Source organism: Anabas testudineus, chromosome 3 (assembly GCF_900324465.2).
Source record: "Anabas testudineus chromosome 3, fAnaTes1.2, whole genome shotgun sequence".
Taxonomy (NCBI): domain Eukaryota; kingdom Metazoa; phylum Chordata; class Actinopteri; order Anabantiformes; family Anabantidae; genus Anabas; species Anabas testudineus.
Window position 1 is genome coordinate 4,397,695 of NC_046612.1, and position 14,421 is coordinate 4,412,115.

Consider the following 14,421-nt stretch of genomic DNA (forward strand, 5'->3'; position numbering starts at 1 on the left):
TTAGTGTTATTTAGTTCATATACACACACACGCCGCCTTAAAATACGAGCACATTACATATGAGCTTAATCACTTCTACATATGTGGTGTTTGTGTATATTTTAGTTTATTTTGAACAAATGTAAATGTATAGTGGCATTCAAACTCACAATAAATAGTAATAGTAGTATTAATATGAGATGATTGATGTCGAAAGCGCATATTTTAATATTTAACAACATCGCCAACAGTTTTCCATCCATTTAGCTCGACTGTTGATTGGTTTGGTCGGAGCGACAGGGTTAAAGTTGAAAGTTCATCCAAATCTGAAAACAGGAGACACGTGTAGATTGAAAACTCCTCGTAAGTCTAATATGCTACTTTATACAACTTTAATTATTATAATAAATGAAGAGCTGAAGCTCGGTGATGGTCTTCGTGCATATAGACGATTGGCAGTTTAAGTGTTAGCTTATTTCGAGCTTAGCAGGAACATGCTAGTGCTCCAATGCTAGTTGTAATAATAGTTTGATGGGATCACAGTTTAAGCTGTTAATACGCTGAGTCAGACATAAACAGGTAGAACAATACATGAGAAAATATAACATTGACAAATGACAGATTTATTACCATTACAGATGCATGAGCCTGTGAAGAATTTGGTTATACGATTAGTTCGGTTCCCCAGTTTGTGGACATCATGTTAGCATAGTCGACTCACGTAGCTGCAATCGGTTTTCAGGAGACTCAGGAGGTCATTTAAACCTGGCAATAGCTGTTCTTAAGAAAACGAAATAATTCCTAATTATACTTCTATTAATCTGAATGTATATATATATTTTGTCCGCTGCATATTAAAAACCTTTAAATCTGTTTTTGATTCCTCAACATTGGTGAGAACTTGATAATTACATTCTGATTGTTTCATCGTCATTTATCAGCATGTAACACGAGTAACATGATCTAAGTAAGAACTGGAAGATGTAACACCTGAGTAAGATCCAGCACAGTTCAACAGTGGCACAGACTCCATCCATGGATGGAGGCATGGATGTGCCTCTGAAACAGTTAAAACTGTTAAAAACTGAACATTATCACCTTTACGAAGAGGTGTTGCATAAATAGTTCATCACTACTGAAGCAAAATAATACACCTCCTTCAGATAACATTTAGGTTTTATGTCTCTCCATCAGGCCCTGACTCCTTCCTTTTCTGCTTGGCCCCCCAGGCCTGGGCAGCAGTAGCACCAGCTGCAGCGATGGCTGCCATCTACTCAGGTATTCATCTGAAATTAAAGAGTCCTCAGACTCTGTGGGAGGACAAGCTGAAACTGGCACGTTTTGCCTGGATCTCCTCCCAGTGCCTGCTGCCCAATAAGGAACAGGTAAAGAGAACAGAGCCGACATTTACCTTGAAGAATTGTAAAGTATTTTTCACTTGTTTCATTAATTTAGGTTTATGAACAAGTCAGTTCAAGTTTAAGATTTAATTTAAGAAATAAAAGATCAGCATGTTAACGTCTACTGTCTATTTATACATCTCTCGTTTGACCTTTTCCCCCTGTAGGTGCTGTTAGACTGGTGTACCCATGCTCTGACAGGCTGGTACAATCAGAAGGTGGAGTTTTCTCACCATGTTTTAGAAGGCCTGTGGTGTTACCTTGATGACCTGGTACACAGTCGGAAGCTCCACTCACTTCTCAAGCAAGGAAAGAGCATCAGCCTGAGACACAGCATGGCACAGGTGCATTCAAAACATCAGTAAAAGACTAGAACAGAGTGGTGTTTTGAATGCAACCACAATTATTTTGCACATTCTTCTTCCTGTGATTGTCCACTGGATTAGAGATGGCGTTAAATAGTGTTTTTCAGTTCTGTCGGAACAAGAATCTTTTCAAATCCCTTATGGAATCATCTTTTTTTATTTTGGTCTTTTCATTATTACATTAACCATGTCCTCACACAACATGTCAGTAAACGTTCAGTCTGATGTTTTGCTGCATGATTGACTTAATGTTACGTGAAGATAAAGATGAAGCTTTGCTGCAGGTCACAGAATACAGAGTAGCACCAACAATGTGTGAGGCTGAGCATTTCTCAAGTTGCAAAAAACAACACAAATTCTTACTTTAACTTCTTGGGCGCTACAAAGAACTTGTAGTTCCCCCTGAGTCGTCAGTGCACTAGTGCAAATATTCCATTTGCAGTTATTTTGTTGACTTCAGAACATTTAAGCTTGTTGACCATCTTTGTTTATATGTAATACCTCATGTGTTTGTTGATATCATCAGTCTTTGCCAGTGTTTGTAGTGTCAGAGAGATTTTAGCCAATTTAATCCAAAAGCATGAATAAAAGGTTTGATGAGGGATTTGTTTAGGTCAGAGTTAAAGAACACTGGTTCACACCCTACACTGGTTAATCACCTGTTTAACTAATGCACCTTCAAACTTTACAAATAGAATGTATTGACATTTATCTATGAAGACTTTGTTGACTCCTTTTTTTTCCTCTGTTTGCCTCTAGCTGCTGCTTGACCGACTCCAGGAGTGTGCGTGTGTTGACTCTAAGCCATCAGTGTGTGTATCCACCATGCTAAGTGTGTGTCAGGGCATTCTCTCTTCTCCTGTGCTCTCATCGGTCTTCACCACCAAGTATGAACTCATGGTTGATTTACTGGCTAAGGTCTGTTTTTTGGCCTGCCGTGAACTACAGCAGCCTCTGCTCACAGAACCACTGATGTCCGAGTCTGCCACATGTCAAGATCAGGTGGTGACTGAATGTCTTCAAACGTGTCCTGCTGCCAGTTTGGAAACTTTGGACAAGACCACCAATCATCCAGAGTTAGATACTGATACATCTTCTTTCAAGCCAAAAGAAAACCGTCATTCACCTAATTTGTTTGAGGTGCTACTTCAGGTGTCGTCTTGTTACTTGTCCGTTCAGAGACAACAAGCCAACTCTAATAGAGTCTTTACTATGGTAACCAACCACCTGATGCAACCATTGGTGTTACTCAGACACCTGCTGACGTCCGGGGAATTGGCACCATCTCACACACATTTACGTCTCCGACAGCAGCTGGGGAAGGACATCCGTGCCAAGATAGACTCCATCCTCCACTTAGCTCTCTTCCCGTCTGAGCACATGGCGTCCTACAAGGAGGAGCTCTTTCCATGCAAAGAGGATTCTGGGAAACATGGTCCTGTAGGTACCAAAGGACCCATGAAGCCAGTCAGTGCCATACTGTCCAAACTGAGTGCTGAGGGCTACTGTGAGCTGTCTCTGCGCTACAGTGTGAAGTCCAACACTTTGTCACTGCTGTTTAAATTCTTTCTGGAAAGTTATGGGACAGGAAGAGAAGGAATCGTGGAGGAGCAGAGGATGCTGTGTTTCTATTTTCTCATCAGATTGGTCCCAGCTTTGGATCTGAATCTCAATGGGCATTCGGCCTCACCTGCCAAAGTAGAAGAAGCAACCTCTCCTTGTTCGCCACAGAGTTGGAGCCTGGCCCTACTGGCTGTGGAGTCCCTGCTAAGCCAGGCTCTGTCAGCTGATATTTATAATGTAGCAGCGGACAGGATACGATACGGAGAGGTACAACTGAACTTCTACAGGGCTCTGGCACAAATGCTTTTCAACCAGGCCCAAGCAAGGTAATAAACCTCTCGTGTGCTTCACTTCCTGGTTAAGTTTTTGTATTCAGTATAACTGACAAATAGGTTTTCATTTAAACAAACTTTTATATGTTGTCTTTCAGTATCCCAGCGTGGTACCGCTGTTTGAAGGTTCTGTTGAGTCTAAACCATCTTATTCTTGAACCTGACCTTGACCAGCTGTTATCTACAGCCTGGGTTAATTCTGAATGCATGGAAGCACGAGTGCAGCGGGCCAGACAGGTATTGACATAGCTTATTTCACATTATAAAAAGTTCCATATCTACGCAGAAGTAAATTGTTAAAACCCATTATATCCCAACAGATCATGGTGTGCAGTCTCCTCCAGACCTACACTAAGCTCCGTCAGCTCCCTCGCTTCTTTTCTGAGCTCCTGTCTGTGATCTGTCAGCCAGCTCTGGACGAACTCCGACCTCCTCTGCTGTCTGAGGTGGTCTCCACGTCCCTCAGGACATGTCTCCTGGATGCACCACCAACCCAGTGCCTTGAAATCTCCAAGTTAGTGTTGGAAAGCATCAGGAAATTGATATTTCCTGACCTGCTAAAGCAAGAAAGAGAGGCAGAGAAGATGGAGATTGATGGACATGATAAGGCAGAAAAAAGAGAGGATAAAGTGGACCATGATAAAGAAGACGCCTCTTTGAAGCTCTTCTCCCTCAGCCAGCTCCTTCATGCAGTTTTATTCAGTCTGAAGAGTCTGGACAATACATCTCCTGTTCCCTTAGTCAGGCAGAGTCAACTTCTGATGAAGGAAATGCAGCAGTTAGTCAAGGAATTACTTGAGCTTTTGTCAACAGGAAAGAAGGTTGTAAAAACAAAAATAAGTTCAGTGCAAAAGACGCCAAGGAAGGGCAAAAAGACTTTGAACCCTAGAGAGTCAGAGAAAGCAGAGTCTGAGTCCAAACCGGGAGCGCTGTGGGAACAGAAGACCCAGGAGGCTGCTCTCCTTCTTAGATACACCTGGGTGGAAGTGGATACCTGTTTTGATATCCACTGTAGTAAATACACATCTCTTGATTCATCCCAGATTGTAGCTGCACATGAGGCCGAGGATCAAGCTAATGCTTCAGTCCTGAGTCACATTCAGAGTCTTGTATCTGGTGACATTTTACCAGCACATCTCTACCCGTCACCCTCCTGGAGCCCAATGAGCTGTTTGCTGCTTAAACTCCTCACTTTACAGCAGGTGAAGAAGGTTTTGTTAGATAGCTCCCTACGTAGTGAATCCAGCACTACAGCACAGCTACACAGGGCAGTAGACTTTATTTTGGCTAAATCAGAGCTCGAGGGGAGTCTGGAGGGAGAGCGGGAATGGGACAGGCAGATAGACAGCGCGAGTGCCAGCTCCTACCCTGTAGCCCACTGGTATCTTGTCACAACTAGTTTGCCTTTGATTGCTCCCTACCTGAGCGAGGAAGACATGGGCTGCATTGCAAATGTTCTTGTCAGTTCACTCCTCAGCCAGCAGACAGACAGAGGGAAGGACCAGCCGCCCAGTTGTCTGACTGTCTCCCTCATATCTTCACAGCTTCTCCAAAGCCCAATTCTTGCTGAGTTGCCTTCACTTTTCTCTGCCACAGTTTCTTCCCTCACACAAAGGATTTATAGTGTTCTTGTGGAAGCACATGCACCTAAGGTTTGTCCTACGCTCCTGAAGTTTCAAGAGAAAGGAACAGATTCTAGCCAGCCTCTTTCCACACTTAAAACAAAAGAGACCATAGTTGAGGATATATTGGCGTCTTCTAAGAGCGGAGAAGTGTTTGTGTTTCTAACTCATACACAGACAAACGAGCTGTTGAACTTACTCCAAATCTTAACAAATCTAAACCCAGATGCGATGAGCTCTGAGGATCTCTCCTCCATTTTCCTCCTTCTGTTCTTCACGCTCACCTCCACCTCCCGTCTGTCAGACCCAGTGGCTACAGATCATCCTGACTCTGGTGATGATGCTGCATTCTTGGTGAAAGTGCTCAGGATTCTGACCTGTTTCCAGGAGGGTAGAAACTTCCAAGGTGTTTTGAAACTCATCCATGGTGGTTCTCTGCTACAGGCTGCCACGTCTTCTCTCCTCTGGCATAGCAGCAGTGGAAGGTTTGGAGCCACACGCTGCTCCGATTGGCTGGATTTAATCAAAGCAGTTCAAGACTTCATCAGGACCCTGGTGCAGTTGATTATAAACAGAAACAGCAGCGTTCGCCTCAACCTGGACCAGTTTGCCTCCTTTCTTACCACTAAAGAGATAACAAACCGGCAGGTTGCTGCACCCAGTTCAGCAGCAGTTGTAGGTAAACCATATCCAGGAGCCTCCATTTTGCCTGTTCATCTCTTATTGGCATCGCTGACTTCTTTCTCCCAGGCAATGACGTCTAATCTGGGAAGGAACAAGCTAATGGATCAAACCTTGACCCAGATGCTCACAAGAACGACTGCTTCACTGGGACCAGCTGTCGAGTCTGTCCTGAAGCCCCAGTCTACCTGCGAGGCAGCCATCCAACCAGCCAGCATCTTCAGTCAGGCATTTGTGGTGGACACTGTCACTGTCATGCTGCACTGTGAACTGTCCTCACTGCCAATGGAGGTTGAGAACAAACTCACCCTGCACCACAGGACCCTTTATCAGGGCTTCTGCCAACAGATCCTTAGAGAATTAAGTTCTGCACCCAGGCCCATGGACTTCCTGATGTCCTCTCTCAGTTTCCTTTCCACTTTTTACAAAGCAGTGCAGAGGACAAGAGGAGACAGGGAGACGGAGGAGAGAGCAGAGGAGGAGAAGGAAGGAAGAGAGTTGGATGATCTGTACGTTCAGATACTGCAGAATGTGCACAGACTGCTGACAGGTACAAGAGTACATTATGTTTGAGAACAAACACAACAATCTGTCAACGTTGGCCTTTTTTAATTACCTCTGTATATTACACAGACTGTGAGTTTACAACTCACCATGATGAATTTATTCCCTGCCGACTTGCTGTGGACATTAAATGTTGAACTCACTATTAAATATGACCTTTGGTCTATTTCGAGGGTTTTTTTAAACTGAGACATGATATTTCACAAAGCACCTTTAAGTATTTAGCTTTACATTAATGACACATATCATTATTATCATTGCCAGTGTTGCATTTATTGTAAATTTGTATTATATAATGACATTGTTCACACTTTTAACTTGTTTTATATTTAAATTATTCTGTATGTAACACTCTTATTTTTATGTTTAGCTTCTTGGCTCTCTACAGATGATGTTGGTGAGGTGGAGTCAGCTGTGCAGGACCTGCTACGCCACCTTGTGGAGAAAAGTAGTACAGGCCAGTTCAACCTGCTGCTCCTGATGATCAGAGAAGGACTTGACGTGTGCAAGCTGAGGACTGGAAACTACAGGGTGAGACCCCAAACACTCCTTTAGGTTTTTTTATGTATAAAAATCACAGAAGATGTTGGAAGTTTTGTCTAATTTATTATTTCTATTCATGAATGAAAAACCTCCTGCTTTCTGTTCTCTAGGAGGTGCTGTCTGCTGTAACCATCACTAAGCTGCTGTCCTGTTGTCAGCTACCTGAAGCCTGCTCCAAAGCTCTGTGGCTCATTGCACCACAGATTATATCAGCTATAGTGGTGAGAAAAACACTATTATTATTATTATTATTGTTATTCAAACACAGGCTCCTCACACAGTCATATAGCAGCTATAGTCATACAATAGACAGATACACACACATGAATATACTGAAAACTGTTTTGTGAATTGAGCTGATCCCAGCTGACAGTGGGCAAGAGGTGGGGTGCATCGTGGACAAATCACCAGGCTATCACAGGGTTGACAAACAGAGACAGACATTCATCACACTCACACCTACTGGTAATTAAGAGGTGCTGATGAAGCAAAACTGCATGTGTTTGGTATGGACACACGGACAAAACCCACCTAAGCAGGTGGGTGACAGATTTGAATTCAGAAGCTTCTTACTATGAAGTGACAGTGATTCCCTCTGTTCTCCAAGCTGGTGTTTTGATGATAGTTTGTCAAAAACCCTGGCATGTTGTAGCTCAGGCAGGGGATTGCTACTTTATACAATTACACTTCTCTCTTTTGTCTCCGTCTGACAGATAAATAAAAAATTGCTTTCTTAAACAATTGTGGCCATCACACAGACGCAGAATCAATACGTGTGACTCTAAATCTAATCTTATGTGAGGTAGACTTGTTAAATGCTTTTCTCTTAGCAAACACATACATATGTGTTGTACAAAGATTCCAGGTTCATGTAGTGCTCAGGACGAGTCCAGCAACTAGTCAAGTCAGCTTTATTTAAATAGCACTTTTAATACACAATGACAAGTTCAAAGTGCTTCACATCCACATAAAAGCAAATTGACTAAAACTGTCAAACCAAATGTCTGTCATTAGACTTTTTTAATCCTGTATGTAAAATATTTTTTCATATTTACACAGGAGAGGAAGAAAGCTGAAATGCTCAGTAATAACTTTCAGTGCAGTGTTAAGACAAACAGAGTGGTACCGTGCTGGAAATATTTCACATTGTGTTTTTCATCCATCAGTAGTAATTGCTCTGAAAGCCAGATGACAAACAGTCTGCTTATTTCCGCTGGAATGGCTGTTCATTGTAATTTCCACTGAGGTTTCTTTGGTCATTTAGGCCTGCTGGGTGGAGCAGACAGGCAACTTAGCAATCTGCTTAACCACACCACACACACGCGCACACACACACAAACCTACTTTAATATGCTAACCATGCTGTTCTGTCCTCTGCTACCCACACTCACTATGTCCATATGTCAGCAGTCTGTGCCTTAATGTTTTTAGAATGCATTTAAAAATTGCTTTATCATACAGTGATTTCTAAAGAATCAGGTCTAATATCTAAACAGCCTGTCTGTCTGCTGTTTGATATTAAATTTTCAGTGAAGCTTTAATTAATTGTCTCGCTTTATTAAAACACATCATGCGTGTCTGTATTTATTTATCTCTCTAACTTTCTGTACAGTTCCTGGTAAGATCAGCTGGTCAGGACATCTCTCTGACCCTTCCCTTCACTGTTCCTACAGTGATGTCGTTGACATCTCTGCTACGACAGGGGGAGGGCATCATCGTCAACCCGCATCATGTAGTCTCTGTACTTGGAGCGCTGCAGGCCGTGCCCCTCGACCGCTTGAGCCCACACGTGTACCAGTCAGCGTTCCTGGCTGTGCATGAGGCGCTGTTTGCCATCGTCCAGTGTCATCCTCAGGTAGGACGGAGCACGTGGGTGAATGAGTGAGGGAAGGGTGTAGAAACATTCAGCACAAATGTCTGAGTAACATGAGCAAGGAACCACAGCTTTTAACCTTGTGTTCCGAACATGTAATCAGAAAATGTTGGAACCACTATAGTGTAAACTATATTAAATAGTGTCTTATCTAGCACTAGACTAGCACAATTAAAACATAGGTGTAATTAAGTGCCCTTATCTGCAGTTCAAGCTGCACGCGAGATAAGGATCATATGATAAGACAATCAAACAACCAAAGCAATTGGTGTTTGTTTCACTCAGCTAGAGCAATCTAATTAGAAATTCAAAGTTAAATTCAGCCTTTTATAATACCAATATAATAGGTCTTAATTTCACTTTTAAATAATTCCTGACTCCATGGTGTCCCCTCCACTTATGAAATCAAACATACACCCTTGTGTAATGCATGACATGATGAAAATGCAGCATGTGCCTTAAACTCAGCTGCTCAGCCCACAGGATGCCCTAGAGGAATGTCGCTGTAAACCAGAGGATATTGCAGCTCACGAGTCGTGCTGCAGCTGCACGAATCCCACAGAACATCAAAATTTTCAGTTTACACTTTGTGCACTTAGCCCAAACTGCAGAAATGACTTTTTCAGTTTGGAAAGATATGTTTACAAGAAATGTAAAACTTGTAAAAATGAATCCACATTCACGTGATCTTTTGTTTTTCTGGTGTTAATGTGATAATTTCTCATTTTCACACTGAGAAATGTTGACAGGTTTTTGTTAGGAAAAAGGGGCAGAGAGGAACAGAAGTGGCACAGCTGTTTTGGATAAAAGAAAGAAAGAACCAGCTAAGTGACATCAGATGTTTGTGAGGACAAAGGACAGTGGTGAAGGAGAAGTGAGGTAAAACTTAGGAGGAGAGTGAAGTAGTGCAAGGAAAGGAGAGAAAGGGAACAAGACATTCTTTAAGTGATATAGAGGTGAGGGAAGAAGCAGAAGGTGGAGAGCAGAAGAGTAAGATCTGACACAAGAGGAAGGTTTTAGGAGAGAAGTGGGGAGTGAGTTGGAGAGAGGAGGGGGGAGGCTGGCATGGAGCAGTTTTAGTAAGTCGATGGAAACCATTAGTGAGCTCCAAGCAGAGCTTGTGACTTCATCATCGTCTCATTTACATTCTCTCTCTGTGCACTGAGCCCTGAGTAGACGGAGAGGTATGCACAGAAATGCAAACATAGCTCCTGTTGTAGTCCAACTTTTACCGCAGTCATTTACTGAACTGAAGGTTTATGGCTCGAGAAGTTTGAATGATGTGATGTATCTGAAATTTGAAGCTAAAACGTTAAAAAAAAAAAAAAATTTAAACGTTTAACCACTCTCTATGCATATATCACGTTTTGCAGAATTAAATATTCAAACCCAGTCTTTTGTCTGAACCATTTCATTAAGGGGAAATGTTCTGCACCATCTGCTGCCAAAGATGGTTCAGTTAGTTATTAAGCTTCACTTACTACTTCTACCATCACTCTGTACTCTGCGTGTTTTTGTAGGTGATGCTGAATGCAGCCCCGTCATTCCTAAATGTCTTCTACCGCCTGGTAGCTTCCATCATGCAGGAAGGTCGGCAGAGAGGAGACGGTGACACAGGTAAAACTGAAAGGCTCAGACAAGTAAACTTTTTGGAGACAACTATTCTATTTAGTTAGGGATTTAGTTTTTATTCAGAGTTTGTAGTGCAACTACAGTAGTTAGAAGAAAGTTTATAATTAAACCTCATTCATCTCATACTTTTATTATTATCAGTAAATTACTTCTGTCTACTTGTCAGTGCAGGTCTGACCTGAACACAGTTTGCTGTAGAAATTCAGAGATTGAGCTTGAAATTGAGTTAGATGCCTTATTAAAGAGGAGATTAACCTTCCTACTTTCTGTTACTGGAAGTTACTGAAGCTGACAGGGAGTGGGTGTAATGCCCAGTCTTATTTCAACACCGTTGGCAGTTTCCGTTATTTACTCAACAGTAGTAGCTTCTCAGAAATAGAGAAATGTTAAGAGAAGGAGTGTTTTAAATATTGACTCATTTTTCTGTCTAAATCTACTGTAAACTGCTGACATCTGTTGCAAAAAGCTGTACTTAGTCGCCATAGAAACTCTTCTTTACACATTAATTAGACGACTGTATAAACATGTTGTAAGTGTATTTAGTTTTAGATTTGTTCCTTTTTTGCTGCACTTGAATTCTGTTTTCTGCAAGTTTATAACAACTATCAAAGAAAGGAAATGAATACAGAAGATATGATGAACAAAGATGTGAAAAAGCAGAACTTGAACTGACTCTGACTCTTTAAGATCTTCTCTTTATACCCAACCAATTAATTGCAAAGTGTTCTTCCACCTCTTGCCAGTACTGCTGATTTTTCCAGCCTTTTGTTGCCTTTGGTTCCAACATTTTTTCTGTTTCTATGTAGATTTTCCACGGCGTCCCACATTTTTGGAATTGGGGTTGTGTTTTCAGCTTTAGTTTGACTTTAGGCAAGCTTGCTATAAATATAAGCAGACTTACACTCCATGTGAAGCCACTCCAGTGCAGTGCAGTGTCTTTTGTTTTGCACGTGCATGCTTGTTGGAAGCAGAAAAAATTGAGTTTTTTCTCAATTTCTCATTTACATCACATTTAGCAACATGTTACTCAAACTGAGTCGGCAGATCCAGCAACTATAGGAAAGTATAAAAGTTAGGTACAAATAATTAAGTCCTGGGTATGATTCTCCTTATGTTTACACGGGGATCATGACCAAGTATAGAAATTTAATTTGCCACATATGTAAGCAGGTTAATGAATTACCTTTGTTTTTTATTAAAGGCACAGACAGTGACGTGTATCTCCAGTGCTCCAGACTGATAGAGAGGATGTACTCTCACATCGCTGCCATGGCTGAGAGCTTCACCTCTCAGTCAGTCTTCATGGTGGCTCAGTACGTCACGGAGCTGCAGAAGGTACACACACACTCACACACTCACTGTGTTTTATTTTGTGATTAACTTTGGAAAATTATTCTTTCTCATGGTTTTAAAATTTGGTGAGTGATCTTCTAAACACGTAACTTTTAGTATCATACAAAGTCACGTGAGTTCTTCCTCCCAACACATCTATCTTCCCCTGTGGTTTTCTACAGTTGGGAGTGACACATTTTAACACAAGGATTTTGGTCTTAATAATAATACCAATGCGTTTCCTACACTCTAACCCTAACCTGAAGCTCAAAACCAAGTTTTAAACTCCAAACAGCCTTTTAAAGTTATGATTGTACCAAATTAATGTTTGTCCACAAAACCACAAAAAGACATGCACACAAACACACACCCTCTTATACATGTATGAATGAGGCAGCAGGAGCTCAGCTGATCCTTTGATCCAGTCTACTTTGTCTGGTGGTGCGTGTTGAGCTGGCGCGATTCAGCCAAGCAGAATGACGGAGACGCTGACGCGCAGGCGCAGAGTCGGAGAAGTGTTTCCTTTGGCCAGACTGTAAATGTGAATAAGTCCAGGATTACTGTAACTCCATGCTGGATGCTCCCACAGAGCAGTGAGTCACGTCTGGTTTGTGAACACTGCTCCTCTCTGCAACCAGGCATGTATTTAACATGACGCCGACCTGACTCAGCAGTTTCCAGCAGGGTCGCACAGTGTGGTGAAGACATGAATGTACCCATCCATTCAGACGCACAGACAGACGGATTAATGGACAGGCAGGAAGAATTTTGAATTCTTTGAACTCTGTGAGTCATCTAATAATCCTAAAATTGGATTTACTGCATATTGTGCCTTTTGGGGCTTTTCAGAGAGATGGACCTCTTTGTAAGTCAGAGGTGATTTAGCCGTCTGTGTGTCAGAACAGTTTCTAAAAGGCCTGAACTGAACCTTTCATGCAGCAGCCAGGTATTACTACATCAGAGGCTGCAGCTAGAAAAAAAGATTTTTATGCTTGCTCACCTTTATTTTGAAGAAAAAAATGCCTGTGACATACACACATTAAAATCACTTTAGCTCCTTAACCACAGTGACTGTATGAGATAAATAAAGTGTGGGCCAAAAGGAAATCCTCTGGCTTATTGTGAAAGTGTAAGAAACAACAGAGCAGTGCGTCTAAATAACTGGCTGTTTATCTTTATGGGCAAAGGATACTATGGGCTTGTGAATAACCCAAATTTGATGACAATAACACAAAATATGCCAATTCTACAATGATTTTCTTCATCCATGTGTCATAATTAACTAATTGAATGCTATTCCACTGTTTTCTTACTGTATGTTTGTTTCAAATCTGAAACTCAGCACAGTTTAACACTACAGTATGAATTCAGCTCAGTTTCTCTGAGCTTACTTTAAAACTTAAATACAACAAGCAGGATGTGGGACATCACAAATATTTAAGAAACGAATTTCCGTCTAAAAAGTAAGTTATATGCAGGTAAAGTGGGAGACGACTGGTTTTGAGCAGTTAAACTATTCAAAGATCAAATATGTTTTAGTGAGAAGGGCAAATGGTGACATGCCTTTAGGAATTGTAGTAAGTTAGAATTTTCTTTGTAGAAAAACCACATTAGACCAAATCATTACAGTATTTTATGGATCCCTTTTAATGTGCTAATTCCCCTCAACATATAGATAGATAGCATGTTATTTAAAACCACTCTTGAGGAGAATGAGGTGAAAAGCAGTACTTAGACTGGCTTGAAATGATTTGCAGTGGGTTAGTGTGAAGCTCTCTGCTGTCTGGTCTAACTGGGTCAGTGAAACAAAGATATGATTTAGAAAATAGATATGAACAATGACTTCCCTCTTACTTGCCACCTCAGGTTACTCTCCGACCAGACGTTAAGCTGCACCTAACTGAGGGGATCTATCGGATCCTGGACCTGTGTATGGAGCAGGATATCAAGTTTTTGATGGCCGGACTGCCAACGGGAGTCAGGGAGGTGTTTAACGAGTTGTACGGGAGCTACACCCACTATCACAAAGCACAGAGACAAGGAGAGGAAAAGTACACCGTTTGAATAAATGAAAAAATGAGAAAGTTGAATTCAGATTATTTTATTTTAATGCTGAAACGAATGTGGATAAACTTGAGCTGTGCTGTTTCATTGTTGTGTTAATGATATTATTTGTTTTTTATTGAACTTAATGATTTGACACATAAATTTATATGCAAACTCGTCTCAAACGTCTTTTATTGCGTCACTTCCAGAAACAGACAGGATGTTTGTGGTAAGCTGCTTTTGGACTGACACAGTTCTATTATAGAGGCTGGAAATGGAACAAGATCTGAGTCTGATCTTAGTCATTTCACTGATGTTTTTATCTAAAGTGATTATTTACATGAAACACCTACAGGACACACACCAGGACCAACCTGAGGTTCAGTGTCTTGTTCTTGGAGAAGTTAGAGCTGCTAAACATTAAACCAAAATTTTAAAAATAAATTTTACATCTGGAAAATAGCATTTTAATTTTCACATTGAACTCTG

The 14,421-nt window shown here is 41.3% G+C and overlaps 1 protein-coding gene across 2 annotated transcripts; it reads left to right on the forward strand.

Annotated features, from left to right (window-relative positions):
- The first annotated feature begins 273 nt into the window (after positions 1-273).
- urb2 (URB2 ribosome biogenesis homolog) lies at positions 274-14,111 on the forward strand. Of its 2 annotated transcripts, none has more exons than XM_026378492.1 (12): positions 274-342; positions 1,209-1,364; positions 1,547-1,723; positions 2,504-3,633; positions 3,738-3,876; positions 3,960-6,492; positions 6,877-7,037; positions 7,160-7,270; positions 8,662-8,904; positions 10,443-10,539; positions 11,756-11,889; positions 13,753-13,950. In XM_026378492.1, exons 2-12 carry the CDS (start codon positions 1,239-1,241, stop codon positions 13,948-13,950), a joined length of 5,049 nt encoding a protein of 1,682 aa, XP_026234277.1. In that variant the 5' UTR covers positions 274-342; positions 1,209-1,238. The 2 variants fall into 2 exon arrangements, with proteins under 2 accessions (XP_026234277.1, XP_026234279.1); XM_026378494.1 differs by having other exon boundaries at positions 283-342; positions 1,174-1,364; positions 13,753-14,111.
- The last annotated feature ends 310 nt before the right edge of the window (positions 14,112-14,421 follow it).

Excerpts from the sequence above, each read along its gene's own strand:
- urb2 (XM_026378492.1), top strand. The coding sequence starts at position 1,239 with ATGGCTGCCATCTACTCAGGTATTCATCTGAAATTAAAGAGTCCTCAG. Across the intron at positions 7,038-7,159 it reads TGAGGACTGGAAACTACAGG|GAGGTGCTGTCTGCTGTAAC; the intron begins GTGAGACCCCAA and ends TCTGTTCTCTAG. Across the intron at positions 10,540-11,755 it reads GAGAGGAGACGGTGACACAG|GCACAGACAGTGACGTGTAT; the intron begins GTAAAACTGAAA and ends TTTTTATTAAAG.